We start from the raw sequence: 25,190 nt of genomic DNA on the forward strand, positions 1-25,190 counted from the left end.
TCATGATGACATCACCTGTGTCGGATTACTGAGTGATGTCAAAAAACCTGATGCTTAGATTTGATTGTTCAGGTCTTCCTGCAGTCGGACAGTAAAAGACCTTTTTCACAGGAGATTTTAACATCACACTGTAGGCTAAACAGAGATATTACCAATGACTAAATGCTGATAAAGTTTCTGTTCCATTCAGGTAAAATGGAGTCAAGGTGCTGCTATTGTGCATGGTAGCTCACTAGAAAGTTCCTGCTACAGTAAATGGAATAGAACCTTCATTGTCATGAATTAAACCTTTGTTTACCTTATATTTCATGTCAATTTCCATCGGCCACAAAGGTCAGCAAGGACCTGTTCCACCCTCAACTTAACGTCCACACCTCCTGATGAATTATTGGTTTACATTCACAGCTCTTGATACATCTTTGTCTAGTCAACATTCACACCTCCTGATCCATGTTTGGGTAAAATCATACCTGATGAGTAGCAGCAGCTTCAGTTGATTCTGCACAGAGACACTGCTGATTGGAATCTCTAAAATGACTATTTAAGCACTATATCAAACATTGTGGTAGTTTCAGTTGTTTTTTTTATTGTTTACAACAAGGCTACATCACCGATGATGTCATGGTTTCAGTCTCTCCGTCTCATTACCCAGAGTTCTCTCTGTCTCACTTTGTGGAAAAACAACTAAAATTCAACCAAAGTTAAAAAGGTCAAAGGTGACGTCAAATCCTCCAGCATTAGGCCTCCGCAGGCAGCCACTCAGCCAAGAGCATCATGGGGAATCTTTTGGCTCTTTTTATGGCACGGACAAAAAACATCACGACCAAAGTCCCAAAAATAAATCTTCTCTTAAAAACTGTTGACCAGGCACGTCCTACGATCGATTACTGATGAAGATCCAACAGGACTGATCCGCATCATTTCACTTAGTGAACTCATCCTCGTCCTGACCCGACCACCTGCTGGACCCGACCCCGCCGACCTGACACCTGCTGCAGGTGAGGTCAGGTTAGGTTGGGGGTCGGGGTAGAGGACTCTGTCCAGTCAGTCTTCACTCAGTCAGTCCTTCAGAGTGATTCGTCCTGTTTCACATTCAAAGTCCCTCCTCCATCTTTATCATCTTCATCTCGTCCCTTTGGATCCTCGTCTGCAGTCGCAGCTTTTTGCCGTCACCTCTGAATGTTGGTCAACAAAAGATTTAACCTGAAGAAGGAAAATTTAATTAACTTTGACATTCATCAACTTGTCATTGCTTTTACATCTCAGACTGAGCACTGACATCATCACTGACTGAAAGAATAAACAAGATTGTAACATTTTAACATTTCCAGTTTGGGATGAAACGAAATGTGAATGAAATGTTGAAGTTTTCAACAGACTGAGTTTATGAGGGACACAATGTCATGGTTAGGGTTATATCTAATTTACAACATGAACAATTACCTGGTGTTGTGTGAAGGTTGCAGCTATCGGAACAGTCTGGTGAACTCTCTGATGGCCCAGCACACCTGTTTACACTCCTCAGCACTAACAAGAAGAGGAATCAAAGATTAACACACCCCGTAGTTACCATGGTTACAGATAGAACTGAACAGTAAATGACACAGAGATGACTGACATTTGTTTTCTGTGTGAAGTTCTTTGTCATATTAGATTTCAATGTCAGAGTTCAGTATTTAACAGTAAAACAGCAGCTCAAACATTGAACCTGTTTGGCCTCTGAGTTTTTTTTCCCAGTAAAACACTGTTTAACCTCAGCAGGGGTAAAACTTTGAATCGGGACTATTTTTCCTACAAAGCTGTTACATGATTAGTAAAACATTCACTCTGCTGTAGTTTAGTCTGTTCAGGTGAGTTCCTCTAAGCTCAGATGTTGTCTTGTTCCCTGGACGAGTCAGAACTCACCATTAAGACTCCAGCTTTTCTGCGTTCCACATTGAGGTTGACAAGTCTCAACAGAAACCTGTCCGTAGCCTCAGGCCGCTGATACAACTCACACGTCGCATCATGTTCAGCATGTCCCTGAAAGTCTTACCATCAGATCTAAATGTCCCTGAATGCCTCACAGATCTAAATATTTCTGATGAATCATCACAGGAGCTTTTCATTGATCTTATTCTAAAATGCTTCCAGCCTTTCTTCATGACTTTGCTTTCCTTTATTAAAGTCAGTACAAACAGAAACTTCTGCCGATTCATTAATTTGATGATTAAATTGGGGCCAGAGCTTCAATGCTATCACTAAAACAGGCAAAATGCAGATTGACTCAGCCTTTGACATTTAAACTGTATGAGATGAAAGGTTTTATTTTGCGTGGACATTTAAGATGTAAAAGGAAGTCAACATTATGAATCATAGAACCTTTCTTTCTTCACCTGTCTGCAATAAAATACCAGACCATGACTTTTGGTTCATCTGCAGAGAGCAGGTTCAATCCTAACGTGTGCTCAGCATGCACACAAATAATTGAGTGATGGGAACATAACATTTAGTTTAGCCAAAGAGAATGTCAGCGTAATAGGTCAGTTTCTGGTTGCTCATGTGGCTCATTTCTGTTGTTGCAGGTGTCACCTGATCTCACCTGGTGACTTGTTTGTGGAAGTCAGTCAGCTGTTTGTGAGTGACCGTCACAGCTCCTCCTGACGTCTCCTTTGGTAAACCTTTCAGAGCGTTTTCTAACCAGCGACAGAACGTCTGGGAAAAACAAACAAACAAAAATAAACAGACTCTAAACATCTGGTGACACACCCGACCAGGTGTTATAGTTTATACTTACCGGTCTATCAAACACCATGACCTCCCACAGAACCTCGGCAACGTCAGGCAGTGTGTATGGCGGCAGACAGAAACAACAAGAGTGCATCAGCTGAGTGATGAGCTGCTGACCATGCTGCTCCATGGCCTGACCAATCAGCTGCTTCCTCACCTCAAAGTCTTCCTCGTGCTGCAGAGACAGAGGACAGACATGTTTATCATGTTCTGGTCAGAGACAGTGGACAGTTTGAATCTTTTGATCTTCATTGACTCACATCATTGGCGACTCCGGTGTGGATCAGGTCTCGGACAAACTTCATGACGCTGCAGTTGGCGTCTCGATGATCCAATGAGGTGGCAGCAATGGCACACTGGATTATGTGAACAATGATGCTGCTGCTGAGTAAAGTGACAGGACTCCTCTGGACAAACCTGGACAGACATGAGGGATAGGTAGACATCAGAGGAAATGAAATGGCAACATAAATCTCATCTGCTCAGGTGAACCTGCAGACTCACCTGGTGGCCAGTCTGAACAGGTCATCTACAGTGTCCGGATGATTCCTCAGACCGTTCTGCTGCTCCAACAGCTGGAAGGTCGGCATACACAGAGCCTGAAGGAGGGAGATCATCATCATCAACATCATCACCACCACCACCAACCTCATACAGTCAGACACAGGTGTGTGAATGGGTTTACATGGTGTGACATATGTCTGTGACATCCTATTTGCCTCTTTGTGTGTGTGTGTGTTTTCTGTTGACGTTCTTTATCAGCAGTAATTTTTGTACAGTCACCAGAAACGCACATCTTGTTTTAGATTTTTTCAGTTACAGTTCTGTATTCACATTAGTAGGTGAGTCACAAGTGGAGGAATCTTGTCGTTAATTATGCAGCCTATCAAATCTATCAAAACCAGCGTGGTACTTAATGACGTCGCAACAACCAGGCGAACTTACAAGCTTTTACAAGACAGCAGCCCAAGTGGGTCAACTAAAGACAGGATAGGTTGCATCACGTCAGTGTGTAACAGGAGGGATTTAAATCGAGAAAATGAAGAGCAGAGACAGGCCCATAGACAGCGACCGAGACAGCGACAGAGAGATAAATACAGAGACGAACTTCTCTCAGACGGATAACAATTTAGAAATAAAACACGAAAATGGTCCCTGAATATACTTTGGTGACTGTTCATGCACCTGCATGGCCAAGCCAGGTAAAGTCTATGTGTGGAAAACACTGACCAGGTCTCAGGTGAGAATTTACCAGGTGGAAAGTTTACCTGTAACATGTCAAGCAGTCCCTGTCTGCAGCCCTCCTCCATGCCATACTCGTCCACCAGGATGCTGCCCAGGTACAGGAAGCAGGAGTGTGGATACACCTGGTACACACTCACCATCTGATGACAACAAACAAACAAACAAACAAACAGGTATTAAAGACTACATGTAAATTTACTTTTGTGTTTTTATCTGAACTGACAGAAGATGTGACTATGATTTTTAACATCACTGATCAGTGTTTCCCACAGAATCAGACTTTAATTGTGGCGGTGGCTGTCCAGCTGGGGTGCCATAGAGCATGTGCACTTGAGACTTCCACCGAGACAGAGTCGGCTAATTGATATTGTGGCAGACCGATTATCAATCCAATTAACCCTCAGCCCCATTAATAACACATGAGCTAAATAAACTATTTATACTGGATCAATAACAACAAATCATTCAACACACTTAAGGCTAGGCTAGGTAGGACAGTACGACAGTCCAGATATAACAATCAGGCAAAAAAGTCAATTTGCGCTTGTCCAGGTGTGTCTCACCTGAGTGACAAGTGGTTGCAGGAGGGAGGCAGAGCCTTTCCCGACACATCGTACAGCAAACCTGAGACAGCGACAGCATCGCTCCACGATTCTGTTATCAGCCTGATGAGTGTTTAGAGTCTCTGACAGCACGGGCCAGATCTACAAGTGAATCACATGACACAAGTAGGTCACATAATGAGGTTATTCATTAAAACAGACTTTTTGTGGGCAAATATTCAAATGACTGTTCCAGGAAAAGCTCAGGTGTTTTACCTCCTGGATGACTTTCTGACATGGGTGAGTTTGTCCGTTTTCCACTATGGGGTTTGTGTGTCTACAGGAAAAACAAAGGTTATGATCGTGTTCACTGTCTGATGATTTGAATGAAGTTTGAATAATATTGACAACAAGGAAAACACCAACAACAGGTAAACTCACCTGAAGATAACAGCCAATCTGTCGAGCCAGACTGTGGGATCAGCTGATTTACCGTTTGGAGATTCTTCAGCCAGCAGCTGAAAGAAACACGTGAACTTTGCCTGTAGTTTAAATATTGTATTTATTTATGTTTCTAAAACTTATGCAAATAAAAAAACACACTGACCTTCTTCAGAGCCATCACCTGAACAGCACAAAGGTCACTGAGACACTCTGCTATCTTCTCCAGAGGAAGACGAGCCAGGACCAGAGCTGTACCTGCACAGGTAAACGCCAATTAAGTCATGACTACACTTACAGTATTATGTCTCTTTGTTCAGTGACAAGACATCAGAACCAACGATGAGACAGGTGAAGAGTCGGATAGATGGATCAAATTAAAAGCGTAAAGATTTAAACACTGAAAAGTGGACCCGCAAAGTAAATATCAAATTGAATTACCGTATTTTCACGACCATAAGGCGCACCTAAACGTCTCAAAACCCTTTCTCCAAAATGTGCGGTGCGCCCTATAGTGCAGTGCGCCTAATGTGTTGTTTTTTTGTAAGGCGGATTACATGAGAACGTTGAAGGGTGAAGTGTGAAGTGTGGGCGTTATTGTTGTTGTTGTTGTAAGGCGGACGTAACAGAGGACTAGATGAGAACGTTAAAGGGTGAATCGTGAATTGTATATAAAAAGGACACTAGTGCCAGTATGTGCATCATTGTTTTGGCAACCCCGATAATGGCAAAGAGACACGCTTACGAAGCACAGTTTAAACTGAAAGCTGTCAGTTACGCGGTGGAACAAGGGAATCGAGCAGCCGCGAGGGAATACAATATCAGTGAATCCATGGTTTGCAAGTGGAGGAATATGGAAAACGAGCTGCGACAGGTCAAGAAGACGCAGCTGAGTTTCCGCGGACACAAGGCGAGATGGCCCGAGTTGGAAGACCGACTCGAGCAATGGATTGCCGGTCAAAGGACAGCTGGAAGAAGCGTCTCTACAGTCACCATACGACTAAGGGCAGTAACGCTAGCGGAAGAAATGAAAATTGAACATTTTCAAGGAGGTCCGTCTTGGTGCTTTCGCTTCATGAAACGGTGCCATCTTTCCATCCGGGCCAGGATTTCAATAAAGCACAACCAAACTCCGTTTTGCTCCCGCTGCCTTTTTAAATACACACACTAGCATGCATGTTTTACCGGTGTGTTTTACCATGCCCGCGCCCTATGGTCCGGTGCGCCTTATGTATTTGTTAAATACAGAAAAAGCACCCGTAACTGAAACCGCGCCCTATGGTCGTGAAAATACGGTACACCAAAAGGTAAAGAGTTGGTCAACATGAATGTCATCTGCTTATTCATTGGTGCCTCTCTCCTCTATGCTGCCTGCAGGTTGCACTGACCTGATGACCTCACCACAGGTGATCACATGTACTGCACGTGTAGTAACATACCTTTAAGCAGTCCAACAGCAGCCTCAGTTGACAGGGCGAAGGAGTCGAGCGAGCGAGCAATGTCTAACAGACCCTGGAAGTGTTGAGCCATGTGATCTCTGCACACTGAACAGATGTTGTGAATAGCCTTCGCTGCGGCCGATGCCAGAGGTTTCTCCCTGAGACCTTTCATCAGGTAGTTCAATACTGGGTCTGACAGGGAGAAGATAGAGAGACAAGTAGATCAACAATCAGGTGCAACAGGAATGATGATTCTGATGATTTTTTTCTGTGATCCGACCATGAAAACATCAGTGCGAACCACACAACACACAGCTGCCGGTTCGAATTGGACTCATTAAAATTACCGAGGAATCTGGGGTTTCTGTCCACCACCTCGCTCATTTCTCCGACCAGCTCGATGCTTGTATATCGAACTGCCATGTGGACACTTTCAGGAAGTAGGACCACTTGCTGCAACACCTCTGACAATGTCGGGTTGTTCTCTCTGAAAGACAAACATAAACTGAGTGGGAAGAGAAACTTTAACCTTAAATATTAAATATCATTAAAGTGACTCAGACACTCACGGATCAACACTTTTTGCAATCGCAGCCATGATGAAGAGGACTGCCTCTGTAACCTCCCAGGAAGGGTTCCCTTCTTTTAATGTAGAATATAACTGAAAACAAACAGCTCATTTGTAAAGGTTGACAACATCTGACAACAAAGGAGAACATTTAAGAACATAACTCATTAACAACATGTAGTTTAGCAGACTGAAATTGTAGGTACCTGAGAAAAACACTCCATGGATCCAACAAGAAAAATGACGTCTTTAACGAGGTCAGAAACTCTCATCCTGAACTCTCCAAAGTCATCGGTGTCCTCAGGGATTCCCTCCTGTTGAGTGAAAACGAAACAAACTGCAGGTCAGGATTAATGAAGTATCATCTTCACAGTTGCATCGATCACTTACAGTAGTCAGTTTAACTTATAATAAATAAGACAAACATACAACTTTGTTTGTAACAGGCAGATCACTGTACCCGACATCTGACTGATTAATAAAGTTCAAGTTGAGGATGGATTATATCAGGTAGAGGTGGTTCTGTTTGGAAAGTTGACTTACGTGGTCTGGATCGAGTTGACAGTGTCGGGCCAAACAGTGCAGGAGTCTCTGAATATACGGTCTAAAGATGGTGTGAAGAGCGGCATCATTGATTTTATACAGATGTTCTCCAAGACGGTACCAGAAGTTGAAAGAAATCTCCACGACCTGGTTCAGAACAAAGACCAGGATTATAATGTGTTATTTTTGTGCTGTGGGTGTTGTGGTTATGTTGGCACTGTGGTTATGTAGGGTATATTGGTGCTGTGTGTGTCGTGGTTATGTTGTTACTGCTGGTGTTGTAGTTGTTTTGGTACCTCATACTGAGGGTGTCCTGCACAGATCAGCAGCAGCTCGAGTGTCCTCAGGTCTCCCATACCCTGCCCTGGACTCCTGACTGTGGTCTCTAAAAATGTCTCGCAGAGTTCTGTGAAGATCCTGCAGTAGTTCAGCACTCTGTGGACAAAAGTCAAACATAAATGTGTCTGCAAACACTAAACAATACAATCAGGACCAGTTCTTTGTTTTCCCTCACTTGTCCAGGTCCTCTCGGGCCACAGCCATATGATAGGCTGTTTCCAGCGTTAGGACTCCCTGGAAGAGCTGCAGGGCTAACGCCATATTTGTGTCCACATTTTCTATAGCATAGAGAGCTGAGCAGACACAGTCTGATGCAGCCTCGTGGAGGTTGGTGGAAGTTTCATCCCTCTGCTGCGGAGACAGAAGAACATGACAGAGAACATCAGGCAACATCAGCATGTGTTAAACATGTTGTGGAGATTTACACTTCCTGTCCTGTCAGTTAACAGAAGGCAGACATCTCTGTAAAGCAGTTGGACGACAATCTCACCAGGACTTGGAAGAGGACCATGAGCAGCTGGTTGCTGGCCATAAAGTTACTGTCCAGGACTCCCAGATTGAACCAGCTACCCAAACAGCGAAATACTTTGATGAACATCTTCTCATCGTTCCCTGTCTTCTCCACACACGTCGTCTAAAATCAAAATATAAACAGATGATGGCATGAAACTAAAGAATAACATATATATTATAAAGCTGACCGAGATTAAAACAGGCAGATTCAGGCAGGAAATTTTCCTGACCAGCAGTGTGACGACAGTGCTGGAGTAGTAAGCCAGATCCTCGATGATTTCTGTCCTCCGATTGGCTCCAATTCGTAGAGATCTACTGTGAACTTCCTCTGGCAGCACAGTGAGAATTTCTATGAGGAAGGGCATCGAGCTGATGTCATTGTTGTACCTGAGAGGGGGTGGAGACATGGACAGGTGAGTCACATGTCAGAGAAAATGATCATTCATAAACCCAGTTTCACCCTCATATGGGGCTGGGTGATAAATCGATGAATTTGAGTTTGTGGTTTAGGACGATTTCAAAAAATGGAAATCAAATTGCTCTTCAACTTGCTCCGACGCCACTCCCCATGGATTCCCATAGTTCATAGTAGGCTCCACCCTCCCCCCACATTTACTTTCCACTTTTCTTAATTCTGTGTATGTCCTGTACACATAGCAGCATTGTCAATAAAGTTTGCCTTTTCTTTTTTGTTTCTTTTCTAGTTCCTGTTTTCATTCAACACATCCTGTGTATTTGTAACAATGTTCAATGATTCTCTGAATTCTTACTTTTCTATGAGAGTGTGAACACATCCTTTCCACGAGGCCATCTGAAGAGCGAGATCTGCGATGGCTAAAGCCAGCTAACACACAAAAGAATCAACAAACAAATCAGCAAAGAATAAAAAAAAAACAAGATCAACAAATGTCACACACCTCAGAAAAACAAATTTGATTTAATGCATCAATACAAATAAAACATATATTTAAATGTGTTTATGGTGATGTCTTTGCAACATTAACTGAGTCACAACACCTAGCCTCAACATAATTTAATGAACCTGAAATAAATGTTAGTAACTTTTTATTCAAGTTATTCATGTTTACAGTAATGACTTTTAAAGACATTCTCAGAAAACTTCCTTCTTGTTTTGACAATGCTGTAATTATTATAAATCAGTTATGATAAACAGTTTGATTTCCTTCACTCTTTAAAAAATAGCAACTGAAGCAACAAATGTGTCCTACAAATGTGTCCAGTTGATTGACAATTTGAAGTCTGACAGAAAGCTGTTTTATTGATTCACATATAAAATAAAGTCAGACATGAACATATTATGTTATTTCATTTTGGGGACATTTACAGAGGCAAAGAAACAGACACTGGCAGAACGGCTATTCTCTGTGTAGAGACTTGTCACTGTGAAAAAGCTTATCCTCTTAGTTTTTAAAGAGAGGGATGTCCCAACTCTAAAGCTATGGCTCACAGCATATTGATATTTTCTTTATATAAAAGAAAGCATTGTAATAATCGTGTGGTTTGATATATTGAGACGAAGCATCATAATAAAATATATCTTAAACATATTGTGATATTTACACATATAAGGTGTTATTTGAGATGTTTTGTTTAATTTAACTGCTCAGAATAAAATGTTTCCTGCCTCGTTACACAGAAGCTGAACAGACTGCTGATGGTCCTAGAGTCTGATGAGGAACACCTGAGTTCACAAATGTTGAACATTAACCACCGCAGTGACACTAGTTGTCTCTGATTAGGTTTTTGTTTAAGGTCTGAATTTGAAGAGCTCACCCTGGAGTGAAACCCCAGGATTGTTGTCAGAACCTGATTTGAACTCAGCATAAACAGCCTGCTGTCACATTTTTACTGACGTGGTTCCGTCACTGTGGAGGATCCTCACACCAAAAACACAACATTCATAAAGGTTCAGCCTGTGGAACTATTTAAAGGTTTGTCACTGACTCTGCTAATGAAACATCATTGTGTTCCCTGCAGAGGAACAGGTGCTCAGTTACCTGTGTGACGATGATGGGGGACAGGTCTTTGAGGTTCTGGATGTGGGTCAGCAGTGAGTCTCGCAGTGCATTGTGGGTCTCAGGGGGAAGCTCGTAGAATGACGTTTGGATCTTCATCTTCATTGTCTGCGCAGCAAAATAACACGACTCCACATCCTGTTTGAGCTGCAGCAGCTGGTCCGAGATCTCCCATGCATACATCTGAAGGACAGACAGGAAGTGATGTCATTACACCTGTTTACACCTAAGCAGCCCACAGTTAAGCTCAGGCTGATTTCACGCATTATGACGAGTCATTATAAACTTTCCTCTGCCAGAAGACTGCCGCTGTGTTTGTTAGAATCGGTCATCCCTTTAATAATTAAAAGTGAGATGTAGCTTCATTAACAATAAATGATTAAAATGTAGATCAGCTTATTAAAACATTTTTCGTCACTCATTCATTCAACTCATAAATCAGCTGTTTTTTGTAACATCTGCAATTTATATTTGTTTTGGCATCACTGAATATGGCAAATCACAACAACAATTTATGTTAATAATGGCAGAAAAATGCTGTGATGGATTTATGGAGCAAAGTCCCCAGAAAGACTTTGATTTAACTTTAATTGTATTACAATTTCATCTAAATATAATTTAAATTGCGTCAGTCGAATACATTTTTTTTTTCAGAGCGTTACCAGGGGAAACAACACAATCTAAAAATGGGTTCAAACCATAAAAGTGACATTGATGAAGAGGAAAAGGCCGGTGAAGGGGTCAGTGTGAGCCCTCTCTGCACAGATGAACCACCACACAGCAGAACAATGTCCTCTGTGATTGGCTCCTGGCCTGACTGGCTGTCAGCAGGAGAGATGAGACACTCACTATGATCTTGAAACTGAACTCTGACCAGGACTATGTGACTTTACCTTCCTGTGAGGAAATCTGATGTTTCCACATGACAGATGAAGAAAGAGGAGCTCCTTCTGCTGTTTGTTCTGTTTACTATCTTATACAGTGATTCCGCTGATAGGACCTAAAGAACTGGTTACCAGCAAACAGCAACAGTTACTAGCAGCCCTGATGTTTCATTTGTTTAGTCATTCACTTGTTTTGAATGTTACATCACCTTTTTTACTGAGGTAACAAATAGAAATCCATACTGTCACAGCCCTGACCAAGATTACCTGAGAGAGGACAGACACCTGACTGAGGACAGCTACCTGCGCAGGTACTACCCAGTCCGTGACGGTTTAGAGACAGGCGCTCAGGACTCAGGCGCCGACTGACTCTGTAAACTAAACATGTCAGCAACTCGTTCAGTCAACACTACATGTGAGGATTCATGAACCCTCTGAACAGAAACCTGATCATCAGTCCTGGTCTCGGTCTGTGCCACGCCCTGATGTAAACAAGCTCAGTTCAGTTTGACTCACTTCAGAATACAAAGTGCCGTCACCACTAACATCTAAAAATGATTCTTCTTCCACCAACATAATGCTGCACGTCGTCACCGACAGATCAACCTGACAGTGTGCCTGGAATCAGACTGATCCGTTTGTGCCGGTGGAAAGTTCCTCTACAGGGAAAAATGTCACATTTGTGAACAGATTTGGTGTAAGGCCGCCGTGCCCGTTGGCCAGAGACAGACATGACTCAGCAGTTACTAACTTTAACTGTTTGACTGGTGACATGAAGTCACAGACTAAACTTTACTGCAGCAGTAACATTAGCCATGCTAACATGCTAACAGAGCTAGCTGTGTGCAGCATATTGGGCCTGCTGAAATCCTCAGAGACTAAAGCACAGAAGCTCCGTCTGCCAGCAGAACACTGAATAAACACAGAAACGTCTTTTAATTAACGCCACCGTGTTCGTTTTGGAGTCGTGAACGGGGCGCAGACAGCTTATGAAGCTCTACATACAGCTAACACTTTGTGTTTTGATCCATTCATTTAGCTAGCTTAGCTTAGCTGTGATGCTAACGGCAGCTCCTCTGAGACTGCGCAGTTGAGTTCACCTGTCCGTTTTCAAACAGGTATAATGTCTAGACCCGCTCCAGACAGACCACATGAAGACCACCTCAGACCCCTCAGTCCATCACACCACCGGTCCGCTGCTCCGGTCTCCCGGCCTCTCCCATTTTCTTACCGATCTCTGGAGCTCTCCGAGCCACACCGAGGCTCGCTCCTTCCCGGCCGGGTCCGGGTCGTGGTAAAGGGCCTGGACCGCCTGGTAGACCAGGGCTAGGTTCGGTTTGCCTCCTTCCATAACTCGGGTCAGAAGCAAGAACACGATAAGGCAGAAAGTTCACCAGCAGAACCGATCTAAAAGAGTCCTACACGGTCTGTGTGTCGACCGCCATCTCGCACAGGCTTCCCGCGTGCAACCACGATCTTCTCACGGCAGGCAACACCGGCAGGAGCATTAGTTCCGCTCTGTCATGACGGTCGGACGTCACATAGAACCCCATTTTAAAATCTGTGAATTTATCTGTTTCTCGGCAGAATTTCATTCAAAATATCTTTCAGTTACTGCTGACCTGGTTTATTACAATTGATTGATTACAATTATTAAGATGGGAACTTTGTCTGTAAAAATAGTAATAAATAAAATACAAGAGATCTGAATTTTCCATCATAAGGACTATAAATGAACTCTGGCATTTAGCTTAGTTGGTAGAGCACCGTCCCATGTACAGAGGCTTTGTCCTCACTACAGTGGACCTGTATTCGACTCCGGGCTTGGGGACCATTTGCTGTGTGTCACTCCCCCCCACCCTGTTTCCTTATCAATAAAGCCAAAAGATGCACAGTTTCAGTCTTTGATTTGATCGGAAATGTCTCATTTTTCTATTGGATTTAAAGGGATTTCAAAAGAGGGCCACACAAAAGAAACTTTGCAGAATATTTTAACTGACTGAAGTCTAAAACTACAGTGACGAGGACAAACACATCAATGTCAGAGTCATAAGAAACTTTATTATTCATTGTACAACAATAAAAACCTGTCGATGTTTTATAGCCAAATCAAACATAAAACAATGCTTGTCTTGCTTGCCTGTAGAGTTAAATGTGTAGAGTTCAGTTTGTAGTTCAGTTTGTAGACTGAAATGTGTAGACTGAAATGTGTAGAGTTCAGTTTGTAGAGCTTGGTGAGAGCGGAGTTTGTCAAGCTCTGTTTGTAGAGTCCAGAACAAGAGCTTGTCAGTTGAGTTGAGGTCTGGTGCATTTGGCTCTGCAGTGAATGACCTCCAAACTGAGGTCGTATCATACCCATGCTTCTTCACACTCACAGCCTGGTTATGATACAGCCCCAGTTCTAAAGATCTGTCATTGTTGTTTTGATCAATTGTAAGCTGCTTTCAAACCATCCCTGTCTTCTCATCAATCAGTGGGACAAAGAGTTCAAATAGGTTAAAAGTGATTCAGATTTGATGTCAGTAGAAAAATTTAAACAAGAGAAAAATAAATGAAGTTCGATGAACATGATGACTGGAAATAAATGAAGGAGTCACCTTTAGATACGTAGATATGAGTCCTTCAGGTTCAGTCCTCCAGAGCTGCAGTTGTGAAGTGGCAGAGTGATGGAGGACTGGAGGGTTTTTAACAACAGGCGGATTTACGTCTTTATCCTCATCTAAGATTAACCCTTCGTCATTTTAGAACAGTTTAGACCAGTTTAGACCGGTTTAGTGGGAGTTGTCAAGTCTTTTTGTCTCTAATCTGATTTTGTGACGATGATGTTTCAAGGATTTGGAGGATTGAGGTGGACGACCTGCTCAGGTAAATCTGAAACATCCGGATTAGAAGTCACAGGCTGAAAACTCAAAGGTTCTTATTGGATTTAATATCTGCGGACCACCTGCTGCTCTCAGCCCTCGACCTTCATTATTCTTCATGTCGCTGCAGACAGACAGCTAAAAGCTGGACCTCTTGAATAAAGGTTCAATCCAATAGAATTTAAATGAAGATTAATTATATGTCATATGTCAAATGATTGTTTAATAGTTTGTTACACAGCTTAATTAAATCTTGACATCAAATTGCTTAAAGCTTAAAGTGTTTAACGAGCTGCTGGATGACTCTTGTCCGTCAGAGGATTAAAAGTAATATAAAGATATAAAGATATAAAATAATTCAGTGACAGCTCGATCAGTCTGAAGATGTGAATTCCAAAAGATATATTACAAATTACTGAGTGATTTTAACAAGCGCTTCATCTGGATCGACACACAAAAGCAAAATAAATTAAACATCTTTCCAAAACGTGTTTATTTATCTTGTGTGATGGAGATAAAAAGATAGATGAAGATCGTTTTCCAGAAATTCAATGTAAGTTTCTTCATGTTGTTCTGTCAGAGTGATGACAGCTGTAATATTTATTTCTATCAGTTTATGATAAAATCTTTCTGTTTAAGTTCTTAATATCTCAGCTGTCTCAGTTTCACAGTTTTACAAAACAGGCCAAATTACTTAGATCTACTTAGATCTAATCAGCAACAATGTAACAATATTAAAATGTTACACGAGGTGGTTGATATGAACCTGTTGTGACTGTAAAAAGAGTCTGTAAGCAGATTAAAGTCTCGTGCTGAAAACATCAGACAGGAGGTAAATGTGACGACATTAATCCTAAAATGTGACTTTAGAAAAAGTAAAGCAGCTCTTCAGAGTAAATCTGCGCTCTAAGTGGTTTATGAGTTTGTATATAAAGAGGCTGGAGTCTTCAGCTGTGGTAGAAAGCTCAGCGTCACGATGGGGAAACACTTCCACCTGTTTGAGAACATCTCTAAAGTGGACCCCTTTGAGGGGCCACAGCATTACCTGGCCCCTATGTGGGCCTTTTACCTGCAGGCTGCCTTCATGGGCTTTGTGCTGTTTGCAGGAGCTCCTTTAAACTTTGTTGTTCTCCTCGTCACAGCCAAGTACAAGAAGCTCCGAGTGCCGCTCAACTACATCCTCGTCAACATCTCCTTGGCAGGATTCATCTTTGCCATCTTCTCCGTCAGCCAGGTGTTCGTCGCCTCCGTGAAGGGTTACTACTTCCTTGGTTACACCTTGTGTGCCATGGAGGCTGCCATGGGATCTATAGCAGGTAAACACCACAAGCCAAAGGTCTTATATCTGCATGTATACAGAATTATTATTATATTTATTATTATTATTAAATTACCACTGGTGAGCTGCTGTGGGATTACAGGGATACAGCAGGTAAAAACATACACTATAGGTGTTAATTCATACAGTATATTATATTCATTATCATACCATTGTTGAGCTGCAGAAGATTTTAGTAAACTGTTTGACTGGTGTACTGTTGTTTCTCTATATAAACTGATTGATTGGTTTACTGTTGTTTCTCTATATAAACTGATTGATTGGTTAACTGTTTTTTCGCTATACAAACTGATTGATTGGTTAACTGTTTTTTCGCTATACAAACTGATTGATTGGTTAACTGTTTTTTCTCTTTATAAACTGATTGATTGGTTTACTGTTGTTTCTACATATTAACTGTTTGATTGATTGGTTTATTGTTGTTTCTACATATTAACTGTTTGACTGGTTCAATGTTGTCTCTAGACATTAACTGTCTGTGTTTTGTTCAGGTCTTGTGACGTCCTGGTCTTTGGCTGTCTTGTCTTTCGAGAGATACCTGGTGATCTGTAAACCGTTTGGAGCCTTTAAGTTCGGCAGTAACCACGCTTTGGCTGCTGTTGTCTTCACCTGGGTCATGGGCACCAGTTGTGCAATCCCACCTTTCTTCGGCTGGAGCAGGTAGGTAACACACCTGTAACTTACCTGTAGGCAGTGATAGAGCAGGTATCAAACTACAGTGTTTTAGTTATCAAACAATATATCCATGACCATAACTGTGACATGAGAGAAACAACACAGCACCGCTTAACTGTTTCTGTACCACAGTTCAGAACCAGATTCCAGTTTTGACATACAAAGAAGAGTTGTAGGTATTTTGGTGAATAACCGTAACATTGCCAATAAACATAAATATACAAGTATATGAATAATAATTTACAATAAATCATCTTTCAGGAATTTGCTAACTTTGACTATGTGAAGTATAAATCTAAAGATCAATGAGTTGGTGTTAACTGGTTGGAGTTGGGGTACTATTTACAGGGGGTGGCATGCAGTGTCTGTGGGGGTCCTGGCCCACCTATACCTGTCCTGTATTTTTCAGGTACATCCCTGAGGGTTTAGGCTGCTCCTGTGGACCTGACTGGTACACTCACAACGAGGAATATAAATGCACCAGCTACATGCACTTCCTGCTGGTGACATGCTTCATCATGCCGATCAGCATCATCATCTTCTCGTACTCTCAGCTTCTTGGAGCCCTGAGAGCTGTGAGTTTCAAACCTTTAATGTCTGGGTTTCCGTCCTGGTCTGGAATTCAAGTTTAACATCCTCATTCTTGTTCCTCTTCATGTGTTCAGGTAGCAGCTCAGCAGACGGAGTCAGCCTCCACCCAGAAGGCAGAGAAGGAAGTGTCGAGGATGATCATCGTCATGGTCGGCTCTTTCGTCACCTGTTATGCTCCGTATGCCCTAGCAGGTCTTTACTTCGCCTACTCGACAGACGAAAACAAAGATTATCGACTCGTCACCATCCCAGCTTATTTCTCTAAGAGCTCTTGTGTGTACAACCCACTCATCTACGTCCTCCTGAACAAACAGGTAAACAGATCACAGACAGGTGAGGAGGTAACAGACAGGTGAACAGATAACATATAGATGAACAGGTCACAGACAGATGAACAGGTAACAGACTGGTGAGCACATCACAGACAGGTGAACAGTTCTACTGAGGAGAATCAGTCTTTTTAGCGCTGCAGAATCACCTCACCATACAGTGTAACCATGGTAGCTGTATACAACAAAGATGGCGACAGCTTGAACCTGAAAATACTTAGAAGACAAATATAAACATCTGTGACGAAGAGACAGAACAACTTCACCGACTAATCGAATCAGAACCAGAGGTGCTCCACCAGGTTCAATGCTCAGTCTGTTCATGTCTACAGGGTCAGAGGTCAGAGGTTACATTGTAGGGTCACTGGTTACAGTCTAGGGTCAGAGGTCAGAGGTTGCAGAACTGACTGTAGCTATACTTCTTGTGTTTATGGTTCCTTTACTCAAGCTCAACATGTGATAGATTCATCTCTGCAGATTATTAGGGATGACTGACTCATAAAAAACTGTGTCATCTTCAATTAACAACAATTCACTTAATGATGATTGACCCTGACACCTTCCAATCAGAATGCAGAGCTGTGAATTCACACATGGACCATTTTTCAGTGCTCTTAATATGAATCGCATGAAGGTGACAAGGAGACAACAGTCAGCATGGTAAACAGGTGTTTGAATTAAGATAATATATATAATATAAAAAGAACCAGCAGCCAACAACATGAACAAAAATTCTAAGTTGTAAACAATAATGAATGAATACACATAAGGTGGATGATTATGTACAATATGTGTACATGTTAACATACAGAGTGCAGGGCTCGTCTACACGGTGACTTTGAATGATGGTACATGATGTCTAAAACAAAACACAGCATTTACATGATAAAAAAAAAGTTTCTTATGGAAGAAAGTGGATTTGTCGGGGTTTGTTGTCTCTGTATAGAAACTATTTCTTATGTAAAAGTCTGTGTTTTAATGAAAATGACTTTAAAGTCAAACAACGTGTTTGTGTTCCATCACAGAGACAAACTTTATTCTCATTCTGCCTCTGAACAACTCGTCCTCATCACTGTGGACAACAGCAAACAGTACCCAGATGCAGTTTAATTCATTAAGTCCTCCTCTTTATAATTTAATGACTGAATGATTGATTATTGTTCTCCTCTCCAGTTTAACGCCTGCATCATGGAGACAGTCTTTGGAAAGAAAATGGAGGAATCTTCTGAAGTTTCTTCAAAGACAGAGACATCTTCAGTGTCCACAGCTTCTTAATAAACAGACATCCTTTACAGAGTTTGGAGGGTAATCCTCTTCATGTGTTAATACACTGATGATCAATATGTAAATACATTAAACTGATATTTATTGGACTGTAGAACATCTTTGTTTAGAAGGCAACAGAAAAATAATAAACTTTGATAAAGAGTTTGTTTGTCCTCAATTAATTCAGACTACTTCTTACTCTGCTCTCTCAGACCACTCAAAGCAAACACTACAACAAACTGATTTTTAAATGTTTTATTGATAAACAGGCTGTCAAAGTACAGCATGAAGTCCAAAACATGGATCAATGACTTTCTATCTGTATGCAAATTCAGCACAGGCTGAAGTGAATAAGTCTGATAAATATAAAATTTGAATTTACATTTGAACTTAATTTTATTCTCCAACCCTCTTTAAATAAAAATCCCAAACTGTTTTAAAGTTATGTCTTTGTGTGTTAGGTGTCAGTGTTGTGAACTGTCAAATCAATCACTCAAACTTTACAGCAAAAATCTCTGAGGCACCAAAGACAGAAAATGTCATTGAACTTCACCACAGCATCAGGAAACTCAAACATTTAATATGAGAAATTAAACAGCGAGCGGCAGAAACCAATGAAACCAGGACGGAAAAAGTTAAACAGAAAAACGTGACAGACGCCTCAAACAAGACGGCCAAATGTAAACACACAAAGTTGTAACCCTAACCCTTACAAAATAAATTAAAATCATGTTTTCAGTCTACAAATCTGCTCCGTCTCTAGAACTCATCGTGTCGTAGTAACGCCTCACCGAAGTCTGTCACCTGACTTCCAACAAACACGTCATATTTGTCCAGGATTTCCTTTTTGGTAAGTTTTCCATCCTGAAAGACAAATACAATTAAAAAAAAACATTAACAGGTAATAAAACTGATATTAAACAGATGATCAGGTGTTAAACAGGTAAATACTAAGCAAGTGGATGAAAGTGAATGTTTGACCTTGTTGGCATCGGACTCATGCAGCAGGTGTTTGGCTTCAGCTTCAGCGTGGTCATAATCCGACGGCAGAATCCAGTCCATGGTTTCTTCTTTGTCCATCCTCCCATCGTTGTTTTTGTCTCTGAACTCAGAAAACTGCTGACGTTCTGCCACCACCCACTCTGGTTCTTCTTCATTGTCCTCTGAGGTGAACATGTCACCTGCAGACCAGACAAACAACTCATTCAATCTGCGTAGTCTCACCTGTTTCACTCCTGGAAATACTCAGCACAGGTACAAATACTCAGAACTCAGAACAAATGGATAAATACAATAAATACTGATCATCGTAACCAGGGTTCTGAATTAACTTTTTTGATTACCAGCCAATTTGGCTGGTAACTTTCCAAAGTTAGAATTTCCACTAGCCAATTTTTTTTCTCATGGTCCTTTACAGCCTCAACTTTACTGGTTAGAATTATTATTTCCGACCACGAAGTTTTGTTTTTTTCTTTTGCGTACATGCAGCACTCCTTATAAAACATGACAACATTTTCATGATCAATCACAAGCCATTCACGACCCATCAGCCATTTGGCACTGAACTTTCTTTTTTTCGTTTTGCACTCATTGTTGTTGATATTCTCGACCTCATCCCCTGCCTCCTTCCTCTTCTCGCCCCCAGACGTCTGTCCAACCAACCACTGCCGCATTTAGTTTAAGTTTAGGCTACTTTTTAATTTACTTTAACTAGCCTCATTTTAGGGGCAAGGCCATTTGGCCTTCACTTTTTTTTTTTTTTTTTCAGGGGCACCAAGGCCACATGACAGGGCACAAAGGCCATCGAGTAAAATTTGATGATTTACCTTTCAGAATGATACCATAAGATCTTAATTTATAATAAGACATGGATTATGTATGAAAATATTTTTTAATACTAATATCAAGTTAATGTTACATTGGAAAACAGTTTTAAGTGGGGTTATGGTTAGGTGATTTTTGTGATACTATACTGAATATTAGTGTTACTGAATATTTCTCCCAATAGACATTCCCCAAAATTATGGCAAGGCACATTTTTTCCAACCCAAAAAACTGTAGAATAACCTGCAGGAGACCACTTATGTGTGGGGTGATTTGGGTGACACTACACTGAATACTAGTGAAGTTATTGAATATTTTTTATAGTTTCTCTTTTCGGTGTTGCACTTTGTGGACGGTCCCTGTGCCCTTGTCTCATAGACGGCTAACCGTAGGGACAAATGTTAATGTCCTGCTCGTTTTGACGAAAATACAGTTGTAGCTTGCTGTCTACCTTACTACGGTATGAGAGAACCGTTGTTTGTGTTTCATTTATGAGTTATTGATCCAGGAAGTTTGAATCTGTGAATATATTTCCAACTTTACCGAACTAAATTCTACCACATAAGTCAGATACGTATTATATCAAAACCGGCTGAGCTTGCTTGCGTACCTGTGCTGTGAGTGTCGTTCAATTTCACATGAAATCATCGTGATGATTAGACTCCACCTGCGTGAACCGTGAACTCATTTAAGTTACTAGGAGTGACTACTGTGCACTAGGGTGGCTGTAATTCAAGGCATGAACATCACGCTGACTGGGCCAGGGGCACAAAGGAACACTGTGGCCGTACTATGACGTTTTTTTCACAGGGCATCAAGGCCAAAGTGCAGGGCAACAGCCGCCGTGGCTGCCGCGAAATTCCCACGCTGCTGCCCAGGGTGCAAGAACAGTAGAGCGTCTCTGACTGATTGCCTCATGCATCACTGGCCAAACTGGCTAGTAAGTTTTTTATTAACACCGGCCAAAATGATTTTTAACCCGCATTTGGCGGGTTGGTGGGTGTTAATTTAGAACCCTGATCGTAACATTTGTCTGTAACATCTGTAATTTCCGTCTGTGACAGACTCACCTTTTTAAAACTGATTTATCAACAAGATGATAAAAGAGTAAATGTTAGTTCTTCTCACCGATGTACTCCTGCAGATCGATGAAACCGTCTCCATTCTTGTCGATGTCTTCTATTGTTTCCTGTAACAGTAACACATGAAATCAGTGACATCACATGATGTCAGTGACATCATGTCAGTGACATCACACCCACCTGCACCACGATGCTCCTCATGTGTTCGTGATCTTCAGGATGAAGAAATGCTGTAAACTCTTGTTTGTCTGCGATCATGTCTCCATTTGTGTCGGCGACTTTGAAACGTCTCTCATCTCTGGACATCATATGAGTGTAGTTATACTCTGATTCTGTCTGAGGGTCTTCTGTGGAGGTAATCATTCACAAAATTGAGCAGAAAATCCATCATAGAACTGATCAGAGAATCATTCACACCACTGATCTGAGAATCAATCAGTGATTCTCTCTCTGTCCTGCTGAAGTAAAGTCTGTCTGCTGTTGAATGGAGACTGACGCTCCTTCTGTTTCGCTGATAATGAAACTTATTGATTGTGTGAGTGGTTACCTAGGTAACTGCCATAGGTGACGTTCTTGTACTCGTCCCAGCTGATCAGGCCATCGTTGTTCATGTCGAAGTCTTTCCACTGATGCTCCACGCTGTCAAAAATGTGTTTCTTCTGAGCAGCTTTGATCCAAACTTTCAGCTCGTCCTCAGAGACAAAGCCATCGTTGTTGCTGTCGATTTTATCCACGATAATGCTGCAGATACACACAGTGTTTGAGATAAAACGTAGCAAAGACTAACGACCACAGGACCTGACTGGATCACAACTGTGTGTATAAATGTTGCTGATGATGATATCTGTGACCGAAACATGTCCAACCATATTTACTTTAGTGTTGAAACAGGAAACATTTACATGAAGTCAAAGTTTGACTTCATGTAAATGCATCTGTGTTAGACTGTCAAACACAGAAACACCTGAATGTCCGTTTTCACACCACAAACAAACAAACTGAACTTGTTGAACCGGTCATGCAGGTTTTTGACAACTGGCACCAGGAAACACCTGAACACCTTTACAGGAACTACACCTGCAGCTACAGCTGCAGCACAGGTGACAGAAATAAACATTTGTAGAAAAAGTTTCTTGTCTTGAACTTGAAATGATTTTACAAAATAAAAGACATTGTTGTCTCTCAGATACAATCAAAATTATTTAAGTAAAAATAGCATTTCTCAGCTGAGCTGATGGACGTTTGTCTTCCTCTTGAACTCACCTGAGCCTCCGTTTGCTCTCTTCTGGTGGCAGTTGGTCGAAGGTTTTGGCGTCGTCTTGACCCAGAAAAGCTTCATGGTCATAGTCGTAGTTTTTGTCGTCGTCATGTTTGAGGTGACTAAGAGGTTCTTCTTTGTTGACTCGACTCTTCCTGTCTGTCGGTTTACTGCTGCCGTACACGACGCAGAGGATGAAACACATCAGCAAAGGACGGATCATCGTGACACACTGATCCAGAAATACAAACAAACATCACATCATTAAAACTGATAACAGTGTTAAAATAATAATATGATTTATGAAATAATGTTGTGATGTATTGAAGATGGATCCAACAGATGTTAAAGATATTTCAGATAAAACACTTCACATGTTCCTCAACTAATGTACAAGTTAAGGATAGTTTGAGTTTGGAGTGCAAGGGGACCTCCTGACCTTTTCTATGACTCTGTGGTGGCATCAGCCATTTTCTATGGATTAGTCTGCTGCAGCAGCAGCATCTCAGCAGCAGACAGGAGGAGACTGGCTAAACTTATCAAGAAGGCCAGCTCCATCCTGGGATGCCCTCTTGACTCATTGCAGGTGGTGGGAGAGAGCAGGATGATGGACAAGCTGTCATCGCTGCTGATGCAGGACTCCCACCCCCTGCAGGTCACTATCTCAGCACTGGGCAGCTCCTTCAACAGGCTGATACACCCTCAGTGTGTGAAGGAGAGGTATCGCAAGTCCTTCCTCCCTGCTGCTGTCAGACTTAACAACCAGCACTGCTCCCAATAGCATATAGACCCTGTGCCCTGCACTGTGCAGTATGTCTGCAAAAGGTCACTTCTGTTTTTGCACTGCATCTGGTCAATTTCACCCATATGTATTCCATATTTATTATCTGTATTTAAAATCTAGGTTAAAAAAAAAGAACAAAAAAACTGCTGTTAATTTTGCACTATATCATGTAGATATGTATATATGTCTAAATCTTCCCGTTTTAATTTTATTGCTTATTTTTGCTATTGTTCCTGTTCTTGTAATATGTTTCTGTTTTTGTAATATTCTGTCGCTGCTGTGACAAACAAATTGCCCCATCTGAGGGACATTAAAGGATTTCTGATTCTGATTCTGATTATGGGTTTATAGGAGAACAAAACATTAGTTTATAAAATCAACAGATTTAAACATTTTATATTTTTACTTAAACTAATATTACTATAAAGTAAGTATACAACATGGGGTACAGTGTGTTTCATTTTTTTTTACTGTACTGAAGTAAAAGTACCTGCAGTTTCCGATTTAGGAGTTTAACCTCTTCTTCACCTGCTCACTATACTTTTAACATGATAATAATAATATGAGTAATAAAAATACACACACACACACACACACACACACACACACACACATATACATATATACATATACACACACACATACAGTGCCTTTGAGGTTATTGGAAGAAAAGAAACAACAAATATTGTGGCCTATATATATATATATATATATATATATATATATATATATATATATATATATATATATATATATATATATATATATATATAGGCGACAATATTTGTTGTTTCTTTAAATGTTCAACATTACTGACAGCCTTAATCAAATATAAATATCTTGGAATATTATTTGTTTTATGTTGTTAACGTTATCTGTTATTGATGATGGAAGAACCTATGAGGTAACTATACACCTCTTCATCTCCAACTGGCACTAACATAAAGTCTCACCTGTGTGGCTGCAGCTCCTGCTCGTGGACTCGGACTCGCGTTGTGTCGAGTAGGACCCCCTCGTTTGTCTGTCACGGACTCGGTCCTGTGTGGTGTTTGTCCCGGGTCAGGGTCTGTTTTCTCTGCCGACCATGTCGCCCTCAGGCACGCAGGAACGTTTCCGTACTCTCGCTGCCAATCCGGCTCCGTCTGAAGCACGTTCTTCGATTTGATTTGTCCACTTCAGCAAGCGCTCTTGTTCGTAAAATTACGTCAGAGGGCTTGGTCATCGTATTGTCTTGTCATTGGCTGTTGGCTTCGTGTAGACCGATGGAAGCAGAGGAAGCGGGGAGGAACGAGTCAGCGTGTCTGCCACGTCCTCAGATGATGATGATGATGATGATCCGGTTTAAACAGGATAAATATTCATCTTCTTAAATAAACTTTAAATGTGACTTTAAACTGAACTGATCTTATGTATGAATAATGATAAGTCAGTAAGACAAAGACAACATCCAGCCATCATGTCTTCATCATGTCTTCATCATGTCACAGTCATGTCTCAGTAATCATGTCTTCATCATGTGTCAGTCATCATGTCTTCATCATGTCTCAGTCATCATGTCTTCATCATGACTCAGTCATCGTGTCTCAGTCATCATGTCTTCATCATGATTCAGTCATCATGTCTCAGTCATCACGGACGGACGGCGGTGGGGGTGTCTTTCCTCCCAAATCACCGCAAGAAAGAGCACCATTATGCTGAGGCAGCTGGTGATGCAAAGAGGTCAGCCGGAGGTGTTTCTTTTATCACTAGTCTAAATGAGTACAGTGCCACCTAGCGTACTGGGGTATGACATGCTTCGGCCCAATAATCCGATTTTCTCAACGGCATGTATACTCGAATAATTGCAAGTGTCTGATTGAGTG

General features: G+C 41.4%; 3 protein-coding genes across 3 annotated transcripts; 1 reads left to right on the forward strand and 2 right to left on the reverse strand.

Annotated features, from left to right (window-relative positions):
* Positions 1 to 560: 560 nt before the first annotated feature.
* On the reverse strand, positions 561 to 12,852 carry tnpo3 (transportin 3). The gene is made up of 23 exons (XM_037122120.1): positions 12,551 to 12,852; positions 10,418 to 10,618; positions 9,170 to 9,243; positions 8,630 to 8,786; positions 8,377 to 8,520; positions 8,062 to 8,237; positions 7,844 to 7,982; positions 7,548 to 7,694; positions 7,211 to 7,318; positions 7,006 to 7,097; positions 6,784 to 6,923; positions 6,437 to 6,628; positions 5,164 to 5,255; positions 4,998 to 5,074; positions 4,833 to 4,893; positions 4,578 to 4,718; positions 4,038 to 4,154; positions 3,274 to 3,368; positions 3,030 to 3,186; positions 2,777 to 2,944; positions 2,582 to 2,694; positions 1,444 to 1,527; positions 561 to 1,203 (listed from the first exon to the last, which is right to left on the reverse strand). The coding sequence occupies exons 1-22, from the start codon at positions 12,668 to 12,670 to the stop codon at positions 1,467 to 1,469; spliced, it is 2,772 nt and encodes a 923-aa protein (XP_036978015.1). The 5' UTR covers positions 12,671 to 12,852; the 3' UTR covers positions 561 to 1,203; positions 1,444 to 1,466.
* Positions 12,853 to 15,018: 2,166 nt separating this feature from the next.
* opn1sw1 (opsin 1 (cone pigments), short-wave-sensitive 1) lies at positions 15,019 to 18,878 on the forward strand. Its single transcript, XM_037122127.1, has 5 exons — positions 15,019 to 15,496; positions 16,011 to 16,179; positions 16,604 to 16,769; positions 16,860 to 17,099; positions 18,288 to 18,878. Exons 1-5 carry the CDS (start codon positions 15,157 to 15,159, stop codon positions 18,387 to 18,389), a joined length of 1,017 nt encoding a protein of 338 aa, XP_036978022.1. The 5' UTR covers positions 15,019 to 15,156; the 3' UTR covers positions 18,390 to 18,878.
* calua (calumenin a) lies at positions 18,621 to 24,468 on the reverse strand. The gene is made up of 7 exons (XM_037122128.1): positions 24,282 to 24,468; positions 22,550 to 22,776; positions 21,834 to 22,027; positions 21,467 to 21,633; positions 21,333 to 21,393; positions 19,362 to 19,561; positions 18,621 to 19,244 (listed from the first exon to the last, which is right to left on the reverse strand). The coding sequence occupies exons 2-7, from the start codon at positions 22,765 to 22,767 to the stop codon at positions 19,140 to 19,142; spliced, it is 945 nt and encodes a 314-aa protein (XP_036978023.1). The 5' UTR covers positions 22,768 to 22,776; positions 24,282 to 24,468; the 3' UTR covers positions 18,621 to 19,139.
* Between the last annotated feature and the right edge of the window lie 722 nt (positions 24,469 to 25,190).

This window comes from Acanthopagrus latus, chromosome 14 (assembly GCF_904848185.1).
Source record: "Acanthopagrus latus isolate v.2019 chromosome 14, fAcaLat1.1, whole genome shotgun sequence".
Classification (NCBI taxonomy): domain Eukaryota; kingdom Metazoa; phylum Chordata; class Actinopteri; order Spariformes; family Sparidae; genus Acanthopagrus; species Acanthopagrus latus.

Coding starts and splice junctions, on each gene's coding strand:
- calua (XM_037122128.1), bottom strand. CDS start 22,767: ATGATCCGTCCTTTGCTGATGTGTTTCATCCTCTGCGTCGTGTACGGC. Junction 22,028..22,549: donor GAGAGCAAACGGAGGCTCAG/GTGAGTTCAAGA, acceptor GTGTATCTGCAG/CATTATCGTGGATAAAATCG. Junction 19,245..19,361: donor ATGAGTCCGATGCCAACAAG/GTCAAACATTCA, acceptor TTTGTCTTTCAG/GATGGAAAACTTACCAAAAA.
- tnpo3 (XM_037122120.1), bottom strand. CDS start 12,670: ATGGAAGGAGGCAAACCGAACCTAGCCCTGGTCTACCAGGCGGTCCAG. Junction 8,521..8,629: donor GCACTGTCGTCACACTGCTG/GTCAGGAAAATT, acceptor TTTTGATTTTAG/ACGACGTGTGTGGAGAAGAC. Junction 7,695..7,843: donor CAGGACACCCTCAGTATGAG/GTACCAAAACAA, acceptor GTTCTGAACCAG/GTCGTGGAGATTTCTTTCAA.
- opn1sw1 (XM_037122127.1), top strand. CDS start 15,157: ATGGGGAAACACTTCCACCTGTTTGAGAACATCTCTAAAGTGGACCCC. Junction 16,180..16,603: donor CCTTTCTTCGGCTGGAGCAG/GTAGGTAACACA, acceptor TGTATTTTTCAG/GTACATCCCTGAGGGTTTAG. Junction 16,770..16,859: donor TTCTTGGAGCCCTGAGAGCT/GTGAGTTTCAAA, acceptor TCATGTGTTCAG/GTAGCAGCTCAGCAGACGGA.